At 35.3% G+C, this 23785-nt stretch overlaps 1 protein-coding gene across 5 annotated transcripts in view; it reads left to right on the top strand.

Annotated features, from left to right (window-relative positions):
• Positions 1 to 23785, top strand: part of LOC105469844 (fibroblast growth factor 14) — a 681850-nt gene that overhangs the window by 503949 nt on the left and 154116 nt on the right. For all 5 annotated transcript variants that reach the window (XM_071081605.1, XM_071081606.1, XM_071081607.1 and 2 more), the window contains exons 2-3: positions 14463 to 14573; positions 20778 to 20881. In XM_071081605.1, coding sequence (XP_070937706.1) covers positions 14463 to 14573; positions 20778 to 20881 — 215 coding nt within the window. The remainder of the gene's footprint in view (positions 1 to 14462; positions 14574 to 20777; positions 20882 to 23785) is intronic.

Raw genomic sequence — 23785 nt, forward strand, 5'->3', positions numbered from 1 at the left:
TGTAGAGGTTGGAATCAACTCTCTCTCTCATTAACCAGACAATACTAAGCAGATGATGCCTGTTCTCAGATCCAGATTTTCTCCATGTGTTACATGGAGTAGGTTAAAGATGGAAATAATGTATGTTAGAAATTTCTAGGTTAAAAAGTACATAGTAAAGTTCCCTTGCTCTTTCCTTTATCTGACAAGACATCAGCTTGACGTTTTGCTTTGACGAGTGGTTTGCAATCTATTTCCCAATGTGGAGATGGATGGATTTCTTCAGACATGAGTTTATAAATATGTCTGGTTTTTTTTCCATTTATTTATATTTCACATGAGTAAAACCAGGGGCATAAAATAGCTCTACAATTCCATTAAACTTAAAAATCTAGAAAATGTATCATAGTACTTAAATGTTGAGACAGAGAGTGAATATCAAATTCCTTTCTTCAAATACTGTAGTGAATGAGAAAAGGCAAAAACTATCCTGGGAGCCAGGCATTACAGCTCAGATTTTTCTCATCATTAGCTACATAGTCCTCTGAAGTGAAGCTGGTTTTATCTCTAAATCAGTGAACATGGCAGTTGAACTTTATTTTTTTAAATGGCAGTTCCTCTATGAGTCTGCTGGGGCTACCTTAACAAAATATCACAGACTGGGTGACTTCAATAACAGAAATGTGTTTTCTCACAGTTCTGAAAGCTACAAGCTCAAGATTAAGGCATTGGCATGCTTGATTTCTCCTGAGGCCTCTCTCCTCGGCTTGTAGATGCTGTCTTCGCCCTTGGTCTACATGTGGTCTTTTGTCTGTAGTTGTCTGAGGTCCTAATCTCCTCTTCTAGAAGGAAACCAGACCTATTGGACTAAGGCACAACCTAATGACCTCATTTTAACTTAATTACATCTTTAAGGGCCCTGTCTGCAAATGTAGTTCATTCTGAGCATTAAGACTTCAACATATGAGTTTTAGGGGGACACAATTCATTTAATAATACTTCCTTTGAGGCTTTCACACCATTAGACCCAAGTAAGAAGAAATGCATCTTTGAAGAAGTGTTTTGTTGTGCTCTATCAGAAGGTAATCTTGGAAACACGTGGTCCTTTACAGTTGTCTGCCTTTGAGTTGACCAGGGAGATGCTCATTTATTTAACTGCATGAAAACATTTCAGAAAAATGTTGACAGGGATTTAAAGCTTTGCTATTGTGTATTAATGATCTTGTTATATATCCTCCTATCATAAAGCTACAGAGTAAGCTTGATTAAAAATTAAATTAACCCCCTGTGGAAATGTCAGTAGGAATCATATTGAATTACCTAAAGTCACATAATTTCTTAAAAAGCCTCCCAATTCTTGAGCACAAACTTTAAATTTTACACACACACACACACATATTCATGTATATATTTATATGTATGTATATGCACACAGAAAATGCTACCATTATTCACAGAAAAGCTTAAAATTTCAGAAATAGAAAATTAGAAACACAGTGCAGTACTTTTTCAGGTTAAAATTTTAACATTTATTTTTACCAAGCATCTGCTGTGTGAAGAATAGGTTGCCCCTACCAGCAGTTCCCAGTGTTCTCTAAAATGTGACTTTGATGGGTCACTTCTTGAGAAAAAGATGAGAAAATATGTTTACTATTTCTCTAATGTTCAGTGTGCAAACTTTTAGCTTGAGTTTCATGTGTGCCCAGAGCTGCCTGCAAACTGCTGTCAGCCTCACCTACCATTATCCCCAAAGCCTACAAATCCATCTCCCTTCAGAAAATACTTTGGACTTCCTCCCAAGAGGACATCTCCTTACTTGAAAAAGGTACTTCATTCTGTCATCCACATCTTGGCCATCTCTGACTCAATTTCATCTCAGTTTCTCTCCAAACCCTTCCACTAACCACCTGGATTAAAATGACCAGATGTTACAATTTGTATCTATAGCAAACATTTTTATGGTTAATTTTTTGATACATAATGAATGTGCATATTTCTGGGGCATGTGATATTTAGATACATAACTGCAATGTGTAATGATCAAATCAGGGTAACTAGAATATCCATTGCCTCAAACATTGTTCAATTTCTGTGTGGGGAACATTCCAAATCTTTCTTCCTGCTATTTTGAAATATACAGTAAATTATTGCTAACTATAGTCATCCTAATGTGCTATCAAATACTAGACCTTATTCTTTCTATTTAACTGTATTTTTGCACCCATTAAACAACCTTTCTTCATCATTTACCCCTACTCCTTCCCAGCCCCTGCAAACCACCATTCTGCTATCTCCATGAGATCAACTTTTTTGGCTCCCACAAGAGCATGAGATAGCTGTTTTTCTGTGCCCTTTATTTCACTTAACATAAGGTCCTCCAGTTCCATCCATGTTGCTGCAAATGAAAGGATTTCACTCATTTGTATGGCTTAGTAATATTTCATTGTATATTATATAAATTCCATTATATATGTGCATGTGTGTATGTGTGTATATATATACATATATATGAGAAATATATTTACATACCACATTTTCTTTATCTGTTCATGCATTGATGGACATTGACCCCCCCCTATTTTGGCTATTGTGAATAGTGATACAACAAACATGAGAGTACAGATTTTTTTTTTTCAATATACTTATTTCCTTTCTTTTAGACATATACCCAGCAGTGGAATTGCTGGATCATATGATGTTCCACTTTTTATTTTTTGAGAATCCTCCATACTGTTTTCCATAGTGGTTGTACTAATTTACTTTCCCACCAAAAATTGTATGAGGGTTCTTCTTTGTCTGCATCTTCCCTGGCATATGTTATTTTCCTCATTTTGATAATAGCCATGTCAACTGGGGTGAGATGGTATCTCATTGCGGTTTTGATTTGCATTTCTCTGGTGATTAGTGATGTTGAACATTTTAAAAATATAACTGTTGGCCATTTGTATGTCTTCTTTTAAGAATGTCTATTCAGATCTTTGCCCGTTTTTAAATTGGGTTTGTTATTTTGTTGTTGTTGTTGTTATTGTTGTTGTTGTTAAGTTGTTCAAGTTTCTTACATATTCTGGTTCTCAATCCCTTGTTAGATAGTTGGCAAATATTTTCTCGTTCTGTAGGTTGTGTCTTCATTCTCTTGGTGTGCAGAAGTTTGTCAGCTTAATATAATCCCATTTATCTATATTTGCTTTTCTTGCTTACACTTTTGAGGTCTTAACCCCAAAATTCTTGCTCAGACCAATGTCCTGAGACAATTCTTTAATGTTTTCTTCCAGTAGTTTTAAAGTTTCAGGTCTTAACATCTTACATTTAAATCTTTAATACATTTTCAGTTGATTTTTTAATATAGTGAGAGATAGGGATCTATTATTGTTTTGCATATGGATATCCAGTCTTCCTAGCACCGTTTATTAAAGAAAGTATCCTTTTCCCGAAGTGTGTTCTTGGTGCCTTTGTCAAAAATGAGTTTGTGAACAAAAATGTGTGGATTCATTTCCGGGCTCTCTATTCTGTTCCATTGGTCTGTGTGTCTGTTTTTATGCTGGTATTATGCAGTGTTAGTTACTATGGCTTTGTAGTATATTTTGAAGTCAGTCAGTGTGATGCTTCTAGCTTGTTCTTCATAGCAAGCATTTTTAGAGTTACTTCTAAAGGATGATCATCTTCCTTGGCCAGTGACATCAAATAAATTACTATTAAGTGTTTTTCAGTGCTGAGCTGTTTTCTATATAATCCAACCTGATGGTCACATAAAGCTGTAAATATTTTAAGGAAGAAAATACCTTAAACTTCCTAGTAGATTTGGATATTAACACTGTCTTTTCATAGAGCTGAAATTAAAGGAGGAGTTTTTATTTGGTTTTCACACACATGTCCTGAGGCAATAACCTGAAATTTTAAAAGTGGTTTCAAATGTTAGATTTTCTATCTGCTGTACAACTGCACTATAAAATTAAAGGAAACAAAAAACAGGCATGGGCATACGATAATTAGACGGTATTCCCGAGTGTGGTATTTTGAAGTTTTGCATTTCGGTTTCCTCGTGACGTTCATTTGAAACCTGGTTCATTGAGGTCTAGCTGCAAACCTTCCAGATCTTGTCCTTCTTTGCAGCTCCAGGTTTCTCGGGCCTATGGTTCTCCAGGACCCTGCATTTTTTTTTTTTCCAGAGGCCTGTGTCAGATTAGTTACACACACAAAAAAAGGCTTTTGGGTAAAGGGAAACTTCATGTACTGAGCAAGAAGCATGAATGTAAAAATATAGAACCCTTAGGGATAAGGAATTCAGTGGCTACCTATGCCATTCGAAAGGAGTGTGCCAAAATGTGAGCTGAGTAGTGCCTTTCCCAGCATTTTCTTTTTTTAGAAATTAAAAGTATGGGTCTGATGCCAAAGCTACAAACCATGCATCCAATTTAAGTGAAGGACTTAAATGTACATTTGGGAGAGTTGAGGGAAAGCAGAAAGAGGATCTGTTTCTGAATCACCTCGCCTCTTTCTCTTCCTCCCTCCCACCCTCCACCCTGAAAACATGTCCACACAGTGGGATTGCTTGTTAAATTAGCACACTATGACTATGTAACTATATTTGTGAAATAGAGTCAAATTAAAATTGAAAGAAAATAACTGAAATACAAAAACTATGAAAAGAAAGTTGAATCCATCATCTAGTGCAAATGTTCTTCCAGCTCAAACTACCTCTAAAATAGCCCTGGCCTGCCTACAGCTCCACATCTCACAGTTTGCTTTATGAAGTATCAAAATATTCTCAAACTTTTGACTACGATAGGTTTCCGTGTTTTTAAACTTTTGCTCCAATAAGCAAGGTCTGTCTGTTTTCTTTTAACAATTTTATAAGAAACTGTTTCCTTTTCTCCTCTCCATTCATTCACTCATGTCCACCCTTCCTCGCTTACTAATTATTCATAGTCCAGCCCCTAAGAAGAAGAAAGCTGCAGCGTTTGCCGTACTTAGTGTGTGTGTGTGTATGTGTGTGTGGGGGGGTTGGGACGAGGTAGGGAGACAGGGATCCTAAACTAGTGCTTTTCAAATGATAATAAATTTCCACTTTTTAAATAAAGTATGCTTTTTTCCTCAAGATTTTTTTCAAAGCAGCAATTCCCTTCCCAATTCCTGTAGCAAATGACCATCCAACTTCTTGAACACTTTCAGTAACAGGGAACGCATTACTCTGTGGTAGAGTTAATTCTTTCACAGGATAGCTAAGAGTATTGAACATTTCGTTGTCCTTTTTGATTTATTTATTCATATATTAATCATGTATTTATCGAGCACCTGCTATATGACAGGCTCTGTTCTAGGCACCTGGAATCTAGCAGTGACCACAGGGACAGCAACCACTGTCCTTATTTATGTTCCATCTTGGCGTCACTCCACTAATTTGTCCTAATTCTGTCTTCTGAGGCAAAACTAAATAATTCCACTCCCTGTTTTTGTGACAGCCCCACAAATTGTTGAAAATGACATTTCATCATATTCAGATTAAACATTTTCTTACACGGTTTTCCCCAGGCCCACCCTATCTGTTACTCGTGCCCCTTCATTGTGTGTTTGCATCAGGGGTGGTCTGAGAACACTGGGATGCCCACCTAGAGCAGAGCTGAGTGGTACCTGGGCAGCGTGAGAGGCCAGACCACAGGGGCTTTAACATTCACGCCATCATTTCCTTTTGTGTTGCTCTTGCACACATCACATAGTGACTCTCTGACTCCATTTGCTTATCTTTTTTTTTTTTTTTTCCCAAGATGGAGTCATTCTGTCACCTAGGCTGGAGTGCAGTGGCGTGATCTGGCCTCACTGCAACCTCTGCCTCCCAGGTTCAATTGATTCTCCTGCCTTAGCCTCCAGAGTAGCTGGGACTACAGGCACGTGCCACCACACCCGGCTAATTTTTGTATTTTTAGTAGAGATGGAGTTTCACCATGTAGGCCAAGCTGGTGTTGAACTCCTGACCTCAGGTGATCTACCAGCCTCTGCCTCCCAAAGTGCTGGGATTACAGGTATGAGCCACCATACCCGGCCTCATTTTTATATCTTAAAGTGAGGATAATAATGCTACCTAGCTCAAAAAGTCACTTTGCATATTAAATGAGTTAGTATTTTTAAAAAGAGCACTTAGAGTCGTTTCTGGCCCAAAGTGTATGCTCAGGAAATGATAGCTATTATTCTTACTATTGTTATCATTAGTATTGGATATTACCTTTCTGTTTATACAGCCTCATTGTTTTAGGACTCACATCATGCTGTTGGTTTACTGATGATGTGGACAATTGACAGCAACCTGCTTTGGCTGTAAATTCCTCTCAACTCCTAGCAAAATGCTTGGTCAAAGTATATTTACAATAAACGTCTCCTAAAGGAGCAAGTTAAATATCTTGGCATTTGAAAACATGCTTAAACAAAACATAGACAGGATTTCTTCTCCTGTTTTCCAGTGTAAAATGATGTATTTCTGTGGCTGTGTTGTAGAATTCTAGAGACATATGTGTCATTAAGATTCATTAAGGGTGATGTTACGAACTGCCTTTCTAAAATTTTAAGCCTTAATAAATAAAAATGGTGAAGAGGCATCACTTCCTGGTGATAAAATATGCAGAAACTTAGGGTTTTAGAGATGCATATAAGTGGTTGCAACTGAATTCAAGAGCAAATGCTACAGTATCCTTCATGAAATGTTCACACTGATTTCCAGGAGTATTTTTTTCTTTCTTTCTGTTCATAACATCTGGTTGAAATGTTTTTCCTGTCTGGTTAAAAGTGTAGATGTCTACTTGGATTCACAGGTATCATATCTCTGAATGCCGCCTCTTTTCTTCTCCTTCCCTTGCTGCTCGGGAGATTCTGTAGGGAGGATTATTAATAAAAAAAAATAAAAAAATAAAAAACTTTTATCACTCCTATCTCCTCCCAGAAGCAGCTAGAAGACAAATGTCTGGAAAACAAACTCAGAAGGGGACAGAGCTCAGATGTTTGCACCTTTCCTTAAATGGAAGTAGCTTTAAGGTGTTTATCACTATCATTTCCAACTATCTATCCATTAGGTGTAGGTCTCTAAGTAGTTCTAGATATGAACAGACAAGATGAGTGATATACTTGCTCCAAAATGTTACTTCTTAAATGCATGAGACTCAGTTCTGGGTGATGAATAGATCAGTCCTTGTCATGTGCAGTTATTTTCTAAATTCACCCACTGCTTATTTTTTAAACATAAAACATTTAAAGAAATGCTTCCTGGCTCTAAAGCAAATGTATGAAAAAAAATCCAGAAAATATATTTTTTCAGACAAAGTTCCCAGTTTACTGCTCTACTGTTTATCTGAAGAAATTGATAAAATGGCACATCTGGTGTAATTCTTGTTTTCCTGGTTAATGCAATATCCTGATGCAATATAACTTTTGCTGAAAGGCTTTTGATTCTGAATTTTATTTAGTAAAAATGCACTTTAATTTCAACGGATGTCTTTGGTTCTTTAACATCTACTTTTCATCATGCTAATTCTATATTTCAGACAATGTAATGATAGCTGAAGAACAAATTAATATGGTCTGCTATAGGTTTAACTGACTGGAAAATTCTGTGAATGAATCAAATAGCAGTTTTTCTTCAGATTCTTTAAATTCAGGGAATCCCATTTCTAGTTTCCGAAAGGAGAAGTGAATCATTCTTCATAGTGACTTAGCTGAATATGTTAAATCTGTGTATTAAATTTAACATAATACTGTATCTACAGTTAAAAATGAATCGTATTTAGATAACAAACTGAAATATCTCACATTTCCCTCTTTAGATGTCAATAGCAATTAAGAACTTACATAAAATGCTCTTTGCTTCATAATCTGGGAAATATTTACTCTCTCAGCTGTCAGTGTATTCCTTTCTAATGTTTATGTTAATAGAAGGACAAATAAAGTTCCTGAAAGTACCATAAGTATGTCTTTTAGTGTTTGGTGTCATTGACATATCAACAAGGAGTCTGAAGATGAGTAACACACCCACCTCTGTCAATGCCACAGATGATAACATTGATGGTGATGAATAGATGGCACTTGAGCAACACGCGAGCACCCCAGACAGAGCACACAGCTTCTTTGCCTGCGTGCTTGTGTTCTGGGAAGGAGCAAATGAAATCATTCACAAATCAGGAATCCCTGGCACAGTATAGAATCAGGAAAGCTTTTTCTAGATGGGATTGTAATGATGGATTGACTTGGATCCCAAACATTGTCACCAAAAGATACATGCTTTTCTTACTGAAATAGGCACAAGAATTTTGCTAATTGTTGTATTTTGCAATTACATAATTGATATTTAGGATTTAATTTTGAAAATATGTAATGACAACTTAATAAATTAGTAGGCCAAAGCGCACGATGTTTTATCATACAAGTATTCATCTTTGTAAGTGATGAATAAATAAGGTGGAACAATAGATCTGATATTTTGGCCATTTTATTGTCCGTTTCTGGATTATGTGGGTCATGAGAGCTACAGTGTGTTTCTAATATGTTGGAACTTTGCAATGAGAAAATTTCATTGGAAAATAGTGTTGGAAAGAGTGCTTCTCTGAGTTCTAAAGATTTCCTTCCTTCTGTAGTTTATATACACTAGATACTCAAAAAGCTAGTGAGAGTTCAACCCTGGGCTAGGAATCCTGAGATACTCCTGTTAGGTCTGCTCCTTGGAGATAAGGGTCAAGTATTAAGCAGGATTCTTACAATCTCCCTTCCTTTTAATGATCTCTTCAAACATTTTCCCCAGAAAAGTCTTTGCCCCCAGTCATTTTCTTAGTATACCTTACCTAGAGGAAATGTTTTAGCTACAATAGTTTTTGGGGGAAAAGCTTAAAATTATTGGTGTTTCCATTTCAAAACCCACACTTATCTTCAGCTCAAGCATGCTTTTCTCCAACTCTTAAATACAATACAAAAAGTGCATTTTACCTCAAAGGCCATTTAGGACTTATATATAGATACTTTAAAAAACAAAACAGAAAGTGAATTCGGTTCAATAAATACTAGTTGAGCCCCTGTTCTGTGGCAAGCACAGTGATAGGTTATTTTGAGTGATATGCAAATTATCAAGGGATTTATCATTTATTTGCAGAGCAGAAAGACACACAAACTCACTAATTTAACACATGGCTAATTGATATAACGCCATATTATAGTTTCTTTCCTCTCCTCAACAAACAGCAAACTCTTTGAGGGCAAGAGCTGTTTGGAGTTTTCTTTGTTTGTTTATTTGTTTTTTTTATTAGTTTGTTTTTGAGACGGAGTTTTGCTCTTGTTGCCCAGGTTGGAGTATAATGGCACACTCAGCTCACCACAATCTCTGCCTCCCGGGTTCAAGCAATTCTCATGTCTCAGCCTCCAGAGTAGCTGGGATTACAGGTGCGTGCCACCACGCCCAGCTAATTTTGTATTTTTAGTAGAGACAGGGTTTCTCCATGTTGGTCAGGCTGGTCTCAAACTCCTGAACTCAGGTGATCTGTCCACCTCAGCCTCCCAAAGTGCTGGGATTATAGGTGTGAGCCACTGTGCCTGGCCTGTTTGTTTTTAATGCAAGATACTATCTCTAGTGCCTGCAGACATAGGATTCTGATAGGCACAGAAGTGGTGGAGAGATATTCTAGCCCGTGGGAGCAGTGTTAAAATTTAACACACATAATAGTACATTGGAATGGGACCCTGAGTTGGGTAAATCACTCTGAAGTAACTGGAACCAGGTTCCTAAGGGAAAGGGTTCTGGAGGTAGCATTGGGTCCATCCATGAAGGAAATTGAGTGTAATCTTAAGGGATAAACAGAGATAGCAAATTTTCCCATGCCTTTAATTTTATCTATCATTTTCTTTAGTGTCCCTATCCCACCTTTATTTTCTCCGTCCTTTGGATAAGTTCCTGGACATGGTTTATTTTTGTGGTTGGATTATATGATAATGTATATCTTTCAGCAAATTATTCAAATACTATTTTGGGCTCCTGGGAGTGCCAAAATCTAATTAGATCTGCCACATTTTTTTTTCTGCAAAAATGTATATTACAAAGGTTGTTTTTACCCTATAAAAATGTGTGATTTTCCATAGCTAATAGAAGAGAACCTACGTTTAAGAACCTACACTGATAACCAATTAGTACTGAGATTTATGTGTGTATAAACATAGTTCATATGATGTATATACATTCATGTGTTTGCTACAGAAAAACATATGTCATAGTATACATTTCTCCGTTGAAATCATAGTTTAAAATATATACACCATTTGATTGATTATCCTGATTCTTCTTTTGCCAGTCTTCCCATTGCATGAAAACCATTTATGACAGTGTTTGATTTAATGGAACCCACTTCTAAGAGAATGAGTGTTTTAATTAAAAATGTTGGGTATTTTCCCCCTGAATATGAAGGCGGTTGGACTGATTTGCATTTCTTTCAGTTCGGAGTGTTGAGGGTAATCTATTATGAAACATCTTTTTTCTTGATATGTATACACATTAGTTTTCATTATTTCTATTTTAATTAATATCACAGATCGTAGTTAGCACAGAGTTTTGTGCAAGGGGTATCCTCAAAACATTTTTAGTAAAATTAGCAGGCACACTAAATAAAAAATAAAAGACAAAACTGGAGGAAAAGGGGAATTAAGATAGGCAAAGAAGAGATTCTAAGTTTTGTATTTTCTTAAGCAGAGTAGGTTTTCTGAACACAAATATTTTAGAAGAGAATAAAGAGCTCTAATAATTTTATGAGTTAAGAAGCATTTTGCATTTTTGCATGGCTAGCTAAAATATAGGTGTAGGACTTTAGATATTTATTTATTTTTCTATTATTCATTGGGAATCTGTATTGTAAGAGTTTGGGATACATCAGTATTTAAAACAAAAATACTTGTTCTTGTAGGCCTTATATTTAACATTTACTAGAAAAATATGCAAACCTTCTTATTCTATAAGCTTATTTAAAAATGAGCATGTATATTAATACATGTTTGTCTCACACATGTAATATTTTCACACTTTTATATCTGAAGCTATTATATGCATTTAGGATAAGGTTTCATTTTTTATCATGGTAACTATATTTCAGATTGTCTTTACATTTTCAAACTCCTTTGGCTAATTTCATGTTAGATTTCAATAGATCATCATTTGTTTTGTTATTAGTTTCTGTACTTGCTTTTAACCACAAAATCCATGTAAGAGAAAAGTCTCATCTTTGTTATTTGTTTAGTGTTTATTTTTGCTTATTTTATTAGTATCATGTCTAATCCTTATTATCTCTATGGGATTTCCCCACCTAAACTATTCTAACTTTAGTTAAACTAGATAATATAACTTAAAAATCTACTTAACCCAGAACGCATAAATTGCTACATACTCACCTATGATACCATAAAATTACCATAAAATTGTCCAAAGGAAGAATTTGACCTCATCTGAGGTTTCAAGAAAGTGCTCTTGAGGAAATGGACGTGTTGATAGAACCAGAGTGGGGAGGAGGAAAAGGAGGCAGCTATGCAAAGGTATGTGCCTGTGGGTGCATACCTATACAGATGTGCAAAGGGGCATTCTAATGCAGGTGGCCATATTTGAGATAGATAAGGTTAAGGGAACAGGATAGATATGGGAAATTATGGAATATTTGTAGGTAACCCACAGTGAATCAGGTGAGGCTACTTGCAGGGGATGGGTAAGGGCTATAGTGAGCAGAGCCATCAGATAAGATAGGGCCTTACTACAGTAAGGTGCTTACGTAACTCAGTGGACAGTGAAGAGTCACTGCATATTTCCAGATCTGAGGGATTTGAACAGGAAAACTGCAGGTGGGAAGACCACCTAAGAGAGGTAATGAGGGGCTGGCAGTAAAAATAGAAAAATAGAAAAAGAGTGAGAGACACTACTCATTGGTTTTAAACGTATGGTACTGAACTAGCAATTTTGGTAAGGTTTAAATGGGGCAGAGATGTATTGGAAATGTGGCCAATGGAAAAGTGGGATGGATCTGAGAAGAGGTTTTTCAAGATCTTTGATTCTTTCTAACCTTTGTGTTGCTGCTTTGTTATCACAAATTCAGCTCTGGCTAGCAGGATTTGGGTTTAGACACAGTGGTGGTTAATCTTCAAAATACAAGTTGGTTTTGGTTTTTTAAACAGATTGACTTGCATTTTATTTTTAGTGTTGAAGACATTTTAGTTCAATTATTCCACTTGTAGAGGCTGCATCAGGTAGCAGTTAAGTGGGCAGGGTCCAGAGCCGAGTGATCAGATTCCAGCTATTGACTTACTGGTTATGTGCCTTTTGTCATATTATTACTATCAATTGCTCTGTATCTCCATTTCTTCATCCTCTAAGTGGGCTTCTATTAAGTAAGGTAATGGTGAGGATCCAAGAGTTAAAAATAGAATGTGCTTCTAACAATACCTGGCACCTGAGAAGAATAAAATCAATGGCGTTATGATTTCTAAAAAGGAAAAACATCGAACCGTATGCAACCAGATGAATCAAAATCAATTTGGTTGTATTTTCTTGAAGTTAAAGGAGAAAAACATAATTTTACATTTTATTTGTGCTCCCTCATCCAAAATGAGGCATAATCCCAAAGGGGTCTGTTTGTGTAAGCATGAGGGTGCGTGTGAGTGGGTGGGTAGGTGGCTTCTTACTGCCTCACCTGATCTAGTTAATTCAACTTCAGAAGACATAGTAGCTCACATAGAAGATTGCTGAGGAATAAGTGATGTCAGAACATAAAGGTTTTACAGAAAAATCGTCAATCACTAATATTCTCAGTATTTTTTCTTGACAAGAGAATAATAAAAAATTCTCTTTTTCACAGTTTTTACTCTTTTTGCTTTTGTTCTCTTCTTTTCCATGCTACGTATTTTCAGGGAAGAGCATAAATAAAATACAGCAAAACTAAGAAAGAAGTCTTTAGTACTTAGCCCAGTCGCACACTAGTATTTTTTTCCGCTAGTGCATATCTTAGAATTATGTGATTTGGGAAGTTATAAGCTACAGAATAAGGAATATATGTAACACAATCCAATAATCACATAGAAATTTATTTTTTAAATCCTACTCTTTCAAAAGCTTTCATATTCTAATGTGGCTAGTCACACTGATGTTGTGATGCTCTGCTGTTCATGCATTCTTTTCCAAAAGGATTTTTCCAGTCTTATACCATCTATGAAGCAAGTCTATGTACAATGGAGTCATGTCTCAAATGATCAGTTTTAAATGATGTGCATAGAAATAGATATTGAAATTCTTTGTAATTTCTTCAGGACTAATAAAGAGTTTAAGGATAGCTCTCAAAAAATTTTTTTTTGTCTTCACCTATTTGCAAGACCACAATTTTTCTATCGATTACAAGGTGCTAGGTTTCATTACTCAGTAACGTCCGACTGTTTTGACAGCCGGGTTGCATTAGCATGGCCTATTCAGCTGTTGCGGAGAGATGCCAGTTGCCATGGTGAAGATTATGATGTCCCACATCCAATCTATCCCTGAGATGGGGATGGCTTTTGCAAAACCACATGCAAATATTTGTTTTCAAAGGTACAACTGACTCTTTGTGAAGCACTGGATTACTAGAGTGGATGTCTTTTCAATGAATCATCAAACAAGGATCTATTACCACATGATTTCCCTTTTTGTTTAAATAAACTTCCACTGCCCTCTATCTCAATGCCCGTTGACAAAGAATCAGATTTCATATTGTATAATTTGACTGTCCTTTTTAGTTACACAAGTTAATGAGTTTATCTGTTTAACTTGTCTAATTTCTCTATTCGATTGCCTCAGAGCTGACCTCATATGCATGGGTTTGTTGTGTTTCCCCTAGCTCACAAGTAGAGTTTTCCATTTTCCTGTGGATAATGTCTAAGTAGCACAGATACTTCCGTGGAAATAACAATGACCCTTTGAACATCCAGGGGTGTTCTCTGAATTGGGGATTTTCCTAAGAATATGTATCAAATGTTAGTATGAATGTTTTTAAAATATAAGTATTTTTTGTTTTGTTTGTTTTTAATTTCGGGAATACTTGTCAACTTAAGTAAAAGGAGAACTCCATTAAAAAACCTTTTAATAAAATTTCTGAGAGTCACCAGTTTGCAAAACTCTTATAACTGCCATCATGAGTGCTAATGTTGGTTATATTAATTAGTTTATCGTTTAAACTAATAATTAAACTGACAGCTTAATTAGTTTAATAGTTTTCATTAATAATTTAAATATGCATATACTAGTTTTATAAAATGCCTGTTTCTGTGGCTTACTACTGCATTTCCTTTACCTTCTATAAATAGAATACTGCAGGTTTGATAAAGCACAGAAGAATCTGAGAGACAAAATAAAATGTGCTACTTGTATAAAATGTCCTCTTCTGAAAAAAGAAAGAGAAACAGAAAAGTAAAAGGAAACTTGGTGACACACTGTGAGGCTTATGATAACTATGTTTGCCTTTCAGATCCCCAGCTCAAGGGTATAGTGACCAGGTTATATTGCAGGCAAGGCTACTACTTGCAAATGCACCCCGATGGAGCTCTCGATGGAACCAAGGATGACAGCACTAATTCTAGTAAGTGACAACCTCAGGCCACCAGTTACACAGTTGGTAGAAGATACACTGCTACTTAAGTGACTTTTTAAGATTCATTTGCAAATTTTTGGTCATGTTGGTTCATCTTTATAAATGTTACACGCTAGAATGCCATTTACAATTTTATTTACATTATGTGGATGAAAATATTAATGGAGCAACCAAAGAAAACTGTGGTTTAAAGATGATTATGTTAAACAGTTGTCATACCCAGAAAAGTATTATTACTTTTAATCTTATTATTATAAAAGTTAAGTAAGTACACTAGTGTATTTAGGTAAAAATTAATTACATGTTTTCATCGGATGTATTATTTTATCAGGCTCTGAGGTTCTTAATGATGCCTGTGGAAACTCAAAATCTACAAGGAATAGTTTTGTTTTGTTTTCTTTTGTTTCGTTTTACATAGTAGAAATATAATTTAAAATTATTTGCATTTAACAAAAAAAAGTATAGAAAAAACATGAAGGTTGTGTACTTTGAAATTCATTGTGCAAAGTGTTTAACTACTTTATAGAATTGCATCTGTGATAACTTTTAATTAAAAAGCTACGCATCTTCCATTGTATTAATGTCTGTGTTCTTTTTCCTATTTCTTTATGTATAACGTTTCTCCGTCTGGTGCCTCTCCTTGCTCAACTGTCTGTGTTTTGCTTTCCCATTTTCTGTTTATATTGGCATTCGATTCATTTTTAATTTAGCATATTAGTTCCAAAATAAGCATACTTTTTACTGTTTGGGGGAGTTAGTGAAAAGCAAAACTGTTTTTATTAGAAATATTTAATCATAAGAAACATTACTGGTGGATCAAAAGTAGATATGAATGTTTTAATTAATGTATCTCTTATTCTTCACATATAAACATCATTCCATGAAAAGAAGTGAGGATTTGAACAATACACATAATCAAATCAGAAGGCACTTCCTTTTTTATTTTTATTTTGTTTTATATATTTTTATCAGCTCAATTTAAAATTCAGCACTTCCTTTTTTAAATTCTAGTGATCAAATTGCCAGTAACACTGATTCTGACAGTAGTTAGTTATACAGAATAGGTTATTTTTACGTGTGGTTTTGCCATGTAAAATATCACTATTTTTCCAGCCATTGTGTTCACTTTTTATATGTTGTGCATTGCTTCACTTTTTATTTTTTCTTCAATTCCTTTTTAATTTTTGTGTTTATCTACATTGTCCTCATCAATTCCTAACCTCTTTACTCTCTTTGTGTCTCATATCACCCTTTTTATTTTAAAATTTTTCCCTTTTATGTTTATTGGTTTACTTTTACTTTATTTCCTTTTTGATATAGGAAAAGAGAAGGTAAAACAATTCAACTACAAAAGAAAGGGGAGGCATTTTATGCCAAACATTATTTGTGCAGGTTTTGTTATTAGTTTGGACTTTCAAAGATAATTGGTACTTGACAATCTTTGACCAGCAAAAGATGTCAGTTTCTTGTGGTTCAGGCTAATACATGTATCTCTGCTCAGTTTCTTTTCCCCTTTAACTCCTTTTGCTGACAAAAACCATTTGCTGACAACAGCCATTTCCTTTCTCTTATGTGTTACTGTTGTGCAGGTCACAAAGTTTAGGGATTCATAATTTCTGATGTCTTCAGTGTTCTCAAATTTTGTTTGGCCTGGGAGGATTAGAACGTGATAACTGGATTCCCATAACTCTGCTCGCTAGATGAGCTATGACACTCTGAAAGATTCATCAGACTAAAGACTGATGCCGTCCATTTTATGACAAAAGTTTTCAAAACAGGACATACACCATAGCTTCATAAACATATTGCTTTATTGGACTACTTGAAAATAATTTCACTCAAAGGTTTTATGTGTTTTTTCTATAGCTTTTTTTCTTTGTGTAATTTTTGTAGTGCCAACCAAATTGGTTACCTCTAATGATAGGAATCAATATCATTTTGAGAAGTGTCTATTAGACATTGCCTTTTAAAAGTCATACTGCTTCAGAATTGAGTAAGCACTTTCTAAATATGGAAGTGCAGATTTATTATGTGCACACATACAAGTCTGGTTATCTGAATAATTTTAAAGACTAAACTGGAAAGCTGAGATACTAAAAAACACTCCACCTTCTGTTCTGTAAATGTATGGGGATTTTTTTCCTTCTGTATCTGCAGTAGAAGGAGCAAAAACTCAGAACGAATCTTGAAATTTGTTCTGACACTCTAAATGCTAGTGAGACACAGTCCTGAGAAGGAAGATGAAACAGGATCTCCTTTGTAAAAACAAATCAGGAGAAAATCATGCTCACACTCAAGGGGCTCAAATTCCTATGCAAAGTTCTGGTTCACAGCTTTTCTGAGACATTATATTGCATTTCAAGTGCACTGTAGGCCAGTTAGTTTAGTTTTGTTACTATTTCAACATTTGCAAAGAAATAAAGAAAAACAGTGGGTAAAATCAATGTTCCCTCCTCAAAATGTTCTACAAATTACATGACTATAAAATTTAATACAATTGGCAGAATCTTAGCAGATTTATAAAAGTAATGGAAATTACTAATTAACTTTATTTTTATGTACTCTGACCTATGTAAATTGCAAAACGGTGTTTCTTAGGATGAATTTAAAGACATTTTCTTTTCTCTGGTCCATTTCACTAGTCTCATGAATCTTATGAAAGATGTAAGCACTGAAAAATTCTTTAAAAATAGGGATGTGCTTTCGAAAGGCTGTCAGGTCGTACTTAGAGTACAGCTCTTTTGTTGTGAGGAGGGAAGTGATGTAATAATGCTATAATCATTCATAAAAATGTTTCCATTTTTTATAACTCCCTGAATACAAACCATAGGTTAGTTATCCATAACTAGGAAAAATAATTAAAAAATAAACCTAAAACTCACCCAGATAGCACTCTAAAAGTCACTAAATACCAAAATTGAAGGCTTGAACTTTCATATCTTCATGATTTGAGTTCAGTTCATTTCCCACACTAAGTATGAAATTATTTAGAATGAAAAAAAAGAAAGAACCATCCTGCTAAACTGCCTTTGTTAAAAATTTCAGATGAATTAAGAGGAGGAAAAAAAGGCCCACTGGTAGATGAACCTTGGTGCCTCTGTTCTCCAAGGGTTTCCAGTCTAAGATCTATAGCTCTCTGGGAAGGAAAAGTAGCACAAAAATCATGGATGATGGGTAAATGGTTCTGGTGGAGAAAATACTATAGCAAGTCGACTGCTTATTATTGACTACCATAATAATGGAAAGATTTTTCACAAAAGGAAGTGAGCACCTAGGTAATCTCGTAACCACTCTCAATTTCAGAGGTTTATTTCTTTAAAATTCTTCTAAACATCAGCATCCCCATGAACTATGGTATCTTATAAGTGGGTGATTTTTCTTTTCCCCCGGTTTCCTATTGGGGATGCCATGGATTTTTTCTGTGCTGTTAAACTTCATTGTTCCTATTGACAGACAATAGCTACTACAAGCAGAACAGGACTGTACAGATACCAATACGCTATTAACTATGGCAATGTTAAAACGTCAGAAGTCCCTCTCACCTTAGAAATTCTCAACCTGGTAACTTGATGTGCAAAATACTTCAATCACTCGGTGGACACCACCCCACAGGATGTCAGTTCTCACCTTAGTTGTATGTTAGGGTCATTTGAGGAACTTTTCAAAAAAATTCCTTCTGTCCTAAACCCATTTCCAGAGATTGTGATGTAGTAGGTATGGGGTTGAGCCTGGCCAACCTATGTTATGAACACAGCTAGTTTTAATGTGCGGCCAGAGTTGAAAATCACTGTTACATGAAGAACTGGAGTGTTCCACGAATGAACAGAGTCACAAAAACTTCTTCGTTATTCTTACTCCCCTAGGCTTTGTGACATTGCCTTATAATTATGTAAGAAACAAAGAGAGTGGAGAAATAAAATTGTGTCTCAATTAATGTGGGTATCTGTGGTTTTAATTAGCACCAGTTCCATCATGGTCAGCTCTGAATGGTTCTCCACATTTTAGTGTTTATAAGCATTCACTTTCCACTATCATTCTGTAAATTATAATGCCTGTATTTTATTTTTATTTATTTATTTATTTATTTTTGAGACGGAGTTTTGCTCATTGCCCAGGCTAAAGTGCAATGGCACGATCTCAGCTCACCACAGCCTCCACCTCCCAGGTTCAAGTGATTCTCCTGCCTCAGCCTCCCGAGTAGCTGGGATTACAGCCGTGTGCCACCACGTCCAGCTAATTTTGTATTTTTAGTAGAGACAGGGTTTCACCATGTTGGTCAGGCTGATCCCAAACTCCTGACTTCAGGTGATCCACCTGCCTTGGCCTTCCAAAGTGCTGGGATTACAGGCGTGAGCCACCGCACACAGCCAATACCTTGTGTTTTATAATTCAGATCCCAACCAAAACCCAAGGGAAAAACACTAGTATTTTTTTCAGTATGATCATTTTAAACTATCTTGTATAATTTTTTGGTTCCCATAACCACATCATTTTGGTGAATTCATAATCTGTTTGTTTTCTATATCAAATATGTGGCACCTACAAATATCATTCAGAGTGTGTGAAAGTTAGAGGAGGAAAGTTAGAATAATTATGTTTGAATTAATTAGGTTAGTGTAGCTCGCGTGGACAGGCATATGGTTATGGTTTCCCTCCAAAATTTTGTACATAAATCCGGAATTATTCTATGGTGCCCATTCTTTCAAGATGTAAGGGAGATGGTACAGTTCAGGTATTCTAAACAGGAGTGAATATAGCCATCTCCCACCAAGAAGGAATACTGAGAGTTGCCAACTAGCACAGGTAGCTCCCAGTACTCAACAACTCACATCTATATTTAATATTAAATAATGGAAATGAGGAAAAAACGAATTCTTTCATAAGAATAACATAATCCCCTAAAATCCTATAGCAGAAAATCTGATATTAGTTTACATAGTGAAACGAATATCCAAGTAACCATAGATGCCCCTGAGTATTTTTCCAGGGATAATATTCATGGCTCTGGCCTGAGGTTTTCCTTTTATATTTATGTAGCACAGACCTCTTGGGATCTTGAGAACTGTAGCATGTAATAATCAAAAGAAAGGGTGTAATTTTCTTCAACCTATTAAGAGGAAACATGTCCCTGAGAATTAAATAGAACACAATTTGTAAAGTTTGTTTTTAATTATGTACTACTTAGACCCTTGGAATGAAGTCCAAATTGCCCACATTTTTCAAATGATTTGCTTTTGTGCAATAGAGAGCCTGAGTTTGGATATTGTACTTACCCATTTATGTCACTATTTTAGTATTTTCATTTCCTGTTCTGTCCTGCTTAGAATTAGACTTAGTTAAGAAGGACTTGAGTAGCAGCAGATAACCTCACTGTAAATAATTAATAGTTATCTTACAAATTTATCTATAATAAAATCTCCAAAATCATCAAGCAGTTATCTCTAAGAATGATGCTAGAAGACCTACTAACATTCAACATGTAACACTGCCATGGAAATGCATTAAAGGGATATTAACTTTTTTAATGTTTTAACATTGCTATCTTGCAAAAATAGATAAAATGCTTTTAACGATTTATCAACAGAGAAGAAACAAAACATGGAAACACAAATGAGTAGTCTCTCTGACATTTGCATGCCATTCAGTTTTGATTAGTTCTTTCTAAATTTAGCTCATTGGCAGGTGCACATCTTTTCCTGGCTTTGCTGGCATATCATGTTGGTTCTACCACAGTCATTTAGTTTTGGAATCACCTGTTTAACTTCTGGCCTGATCTCATTGTGGTGACAAATCACACTTTCTGTGTAGAGGGTTAGAATAAACACTCAACTTGGACTTTTAAAATTCTGCTCTTTGAGAGACTTCACAGTTTATTTCTTTTAGTATCTAATGGTGTCAGAGACAATGTTTCTAGAGGCACGATTACAGGCTTGATTCTGTTTATTATCGCATCAGTTGTTCAGAATGCTGTCAGCAAGACTGCTAACATTTAAAGATTGAAGCTGAAGTACTCATTTTACCCATAGCAGAAACTTCTTACTTATAAAGCGAAATAAAAATTATTTAATTGGAATTTCTTGGAAAGTATCGGTAAAGATGATGTTTCTTAAATAAAATGAATCAGAAAGAAAAAATTACACTGTGCCCTGCTTCTTCCTGCCCACTCATGATAGACCATGTTTATCTTCACAGCGCTCTTCAACCTCATTCCAGTGGGACTGCGTGTTGTTGCCATCCAGGGAGTGAAAACAGGGTTGTATATAGCCATGAATGGAGAAGGTTACCTCTACCCATCAGTAAGTAAGACGCCAAAGATCTTGGCCATTCGTTCAATGCACGTAAAATAACAATGGCAGCAACAACAGAAAGAAAGTTCTGCATCTATTGTTTCTGCCAGTTTTTGCCTTAGTGTTCAATCTTTGTGAGAATGCTTGGAAGCTGCTTATTTATCATCATCAATGTTTAGTAATATGAGTTTATCTAAAGGAAGTGTAGTACTATGTCTTAAACAGTGATTTTGCCATAGTTTAAAAAGCAACCTAGTTTACACATGAATCGAATCTTTTGTATTTCTAGTTAGAGTTTCTTGTACATTGTTTTAAAAGAAACAATATGCATTCTAAAAAAAAAGAGAGAAAAGTAAAAGGAGAGTGTTTTTAAAATCAGAATTCGAAGTGTGTGGATATTTTATTGAAAAAACAACTACTTATAATATTGAAATGTGTATCTCTTGCAAGCCTCTGTGTTTTGTGGTAATATTTATTGGAAGCTGAGCACTTTTCTAACCATACGGCCTCTTCTGAAATATTTTCTATTTACAACTAATTTGCACTCAGATATGCTGTATTCATGCATATAATGTAGTTAGAATTCATTTCTGCCACAGGTTTAAGCAGTAAAGACTCCAGTTAAAGGTGCTTTTTTCTATTATCCCTTGAGCAAAAATTGATGAAGTCTTAAATGCATTAAAATATGCTCTTACGTGTCATCCTCATGTAAATTCTTTAAAACTCTGTCATTGTTATTTATCACCACAACAAAACTATAGGTAAGCATACACACACATTTTGTGTGTGTGTGTGTGTGTGTGTGTGTGTGTGTATCTTAAACAGAAACATTCTCCAGGGGGCCTCCCAGAAAATGTAATCGATTTTCTTCAGTCAATTTGGGAAATCCTATGACATGGAAATGAAGTTTGAGCTGTGGATTCCCTTCATGGTGAGCTCAAAAGTGCTGGCTCTTCTTATTCTTGAGCCTTCAATCTGAGTTCCCTGAAGGGTGTCCCCGCACGCAGAACTGGGTCCCACATTATGCAAATTGTGTTCTCTAGCACAAGATAAATATGCAGCATGTTGCCAGCAAGATCAAACTAGAATTCCCTATGCTCCCTTTAGAAAAAATTAAATACAAAAAGGATCACTTCCTAGACATACTTTATTTTTAGATACAACTCAATCTTGTTGATTTGGAATTTGCTCTGTTATTTTTGTTTCTTTATTTTCTTCCCAAGTAATATTTTAGAGGCCTCAACATTATTAGATGCAGTGTGTCTGCTGTAGCTTCTAGTTCTACTTTCTGTTAATAATTGCATCACAATGCTGTACTCTGATACATACGTTGATGACAGGGAAATTGAAATGTTTGTCTTACCTTTGTGCTGCTGCGAGAGTTGCTTTTCATTTTTTTATTTTTGTTTTTTGTCATGAGGTTGTAAATGTATGCTATTCTTTTTTAAAGGTAGGGTATATCATTCTGAGTATGTGTCTAAGCCTAAAATAAAAGTACTGATTATGCTTGGTGCTGGCTAAGCATCAGGAATAGAAACAAGAAATGCATTAACTGCCAAGTCCAGTCGCCTGCATTTTGAATACAGTTTCTGCACGCAAGAATCAGATCTCATGAGGGTCACTGAGGGCAATAGCATTTGCCCAGGGTGAGTCCCAGGAACAATTTCAGCTTGTTACTGGGTGTGTTGTTCTCTCCTCTCCTCCTTCCTTCTGATTCTCCAGTTGCTTGGCTTCCAGGCCTCCCCTCGGTGTCTTTATTCTCTGACTTACAGATGTTGGTTTTCTCCTCTTCCCATCCTTGACTCCTTGCTCTGAACCCAAAGTCTGGTAAGAGACACAGTTTACTCAGCCCCTACCCTAAGAGATCTCCTCTGCCTAAGCCAGGCCCCTGTACGCCTTAGCCATCTTTAGAAAGAGGACTTAGATAAAAACCAAAAGCAATTATGAATCTGTATTAGTACCTCCTAATTAAACTTCTCTGTTTATTTCAATGTAAAAAATTTTGAACTTCAAATGTTTCAGTACAAATAATGTTTATCTGCAAGTATTTATTCCATAATTTGTTACTGAGGCCCTACTAAAATAGTAATATAGAGCAAATATAGCAATTATTATCCTATATAATAATAATAGCTATACCTATACGATAACAATAGTGGTGATATTTGTACAATCCACTCTGCCTAGCACTGTTCTAAGCACTTTACCTGTATTAGCTCATTTAATTATCCCAATAACCTTTTATAAGCAAATATTATTAAAATAAGGACACTGATAATACAGAGAGTTTAAGAATCTGTCCAGAGTCCCTCGGGTAGCAGATAGAAAAGATAAGATTGGAGCATAGTTAGTATGACTCATTAGCTTACATTTTTAACTGTTTTATTGTACTGCTTTTATGTGCCAGACATTTTTTCATAACACGGTCTGACACCTTTTCTAACAAGAAGTTATAAACACATTATGATGTAATGAAAAACTTTAGGGAATTGTTACCTAGGGAATAAACTGTATTTCAGTGAAATTATTGAGAAGTATAATTTCAAACATAATCTGTTTCCGTTAAAGATTTTTGAGTAAAAATTAAAACCATAGAAAATTTGTCAAGAAAAAGTTTGATGTTGTATAAGGGGTATTAAATATTTTTGATATTTATTACATTTAACATTTGAGCTTTAAGTTTTAAAAGCCATGAGAAAAGTTGTTAACTAAGAAGTTTTGAACTAAAATGAGTACATTTTTGAAAAAATGACAACTCCAGTCAAGCTCAGATTTAACGAAAAAAGTTAGTGGAGATTTAAATTTGAGAAATAAATTCATCCATTTTAAGCTATGCCAATTTTTAAAAAAATTAATTTAATTTTTGTGCAATGTAAACTAGTGTCTAATATGGAATTGATGTTTTTGAAGATC

The sequence above is a fragment of the Macaca nemestrina genome, chromosome 16 (genome assembly GCF_043159975.1).
Source record: "Macaca nemestrina isolate mMacNem1 chromosome 16, mMacNem.hap1, whole genome shotgun sequence".
Taxonomy (NCBI): Eukaryota; Metazoa; Chordata; class Mammalia; order Primates; family Cercopithecidae; genus Macaca; species Macaca nemestrina.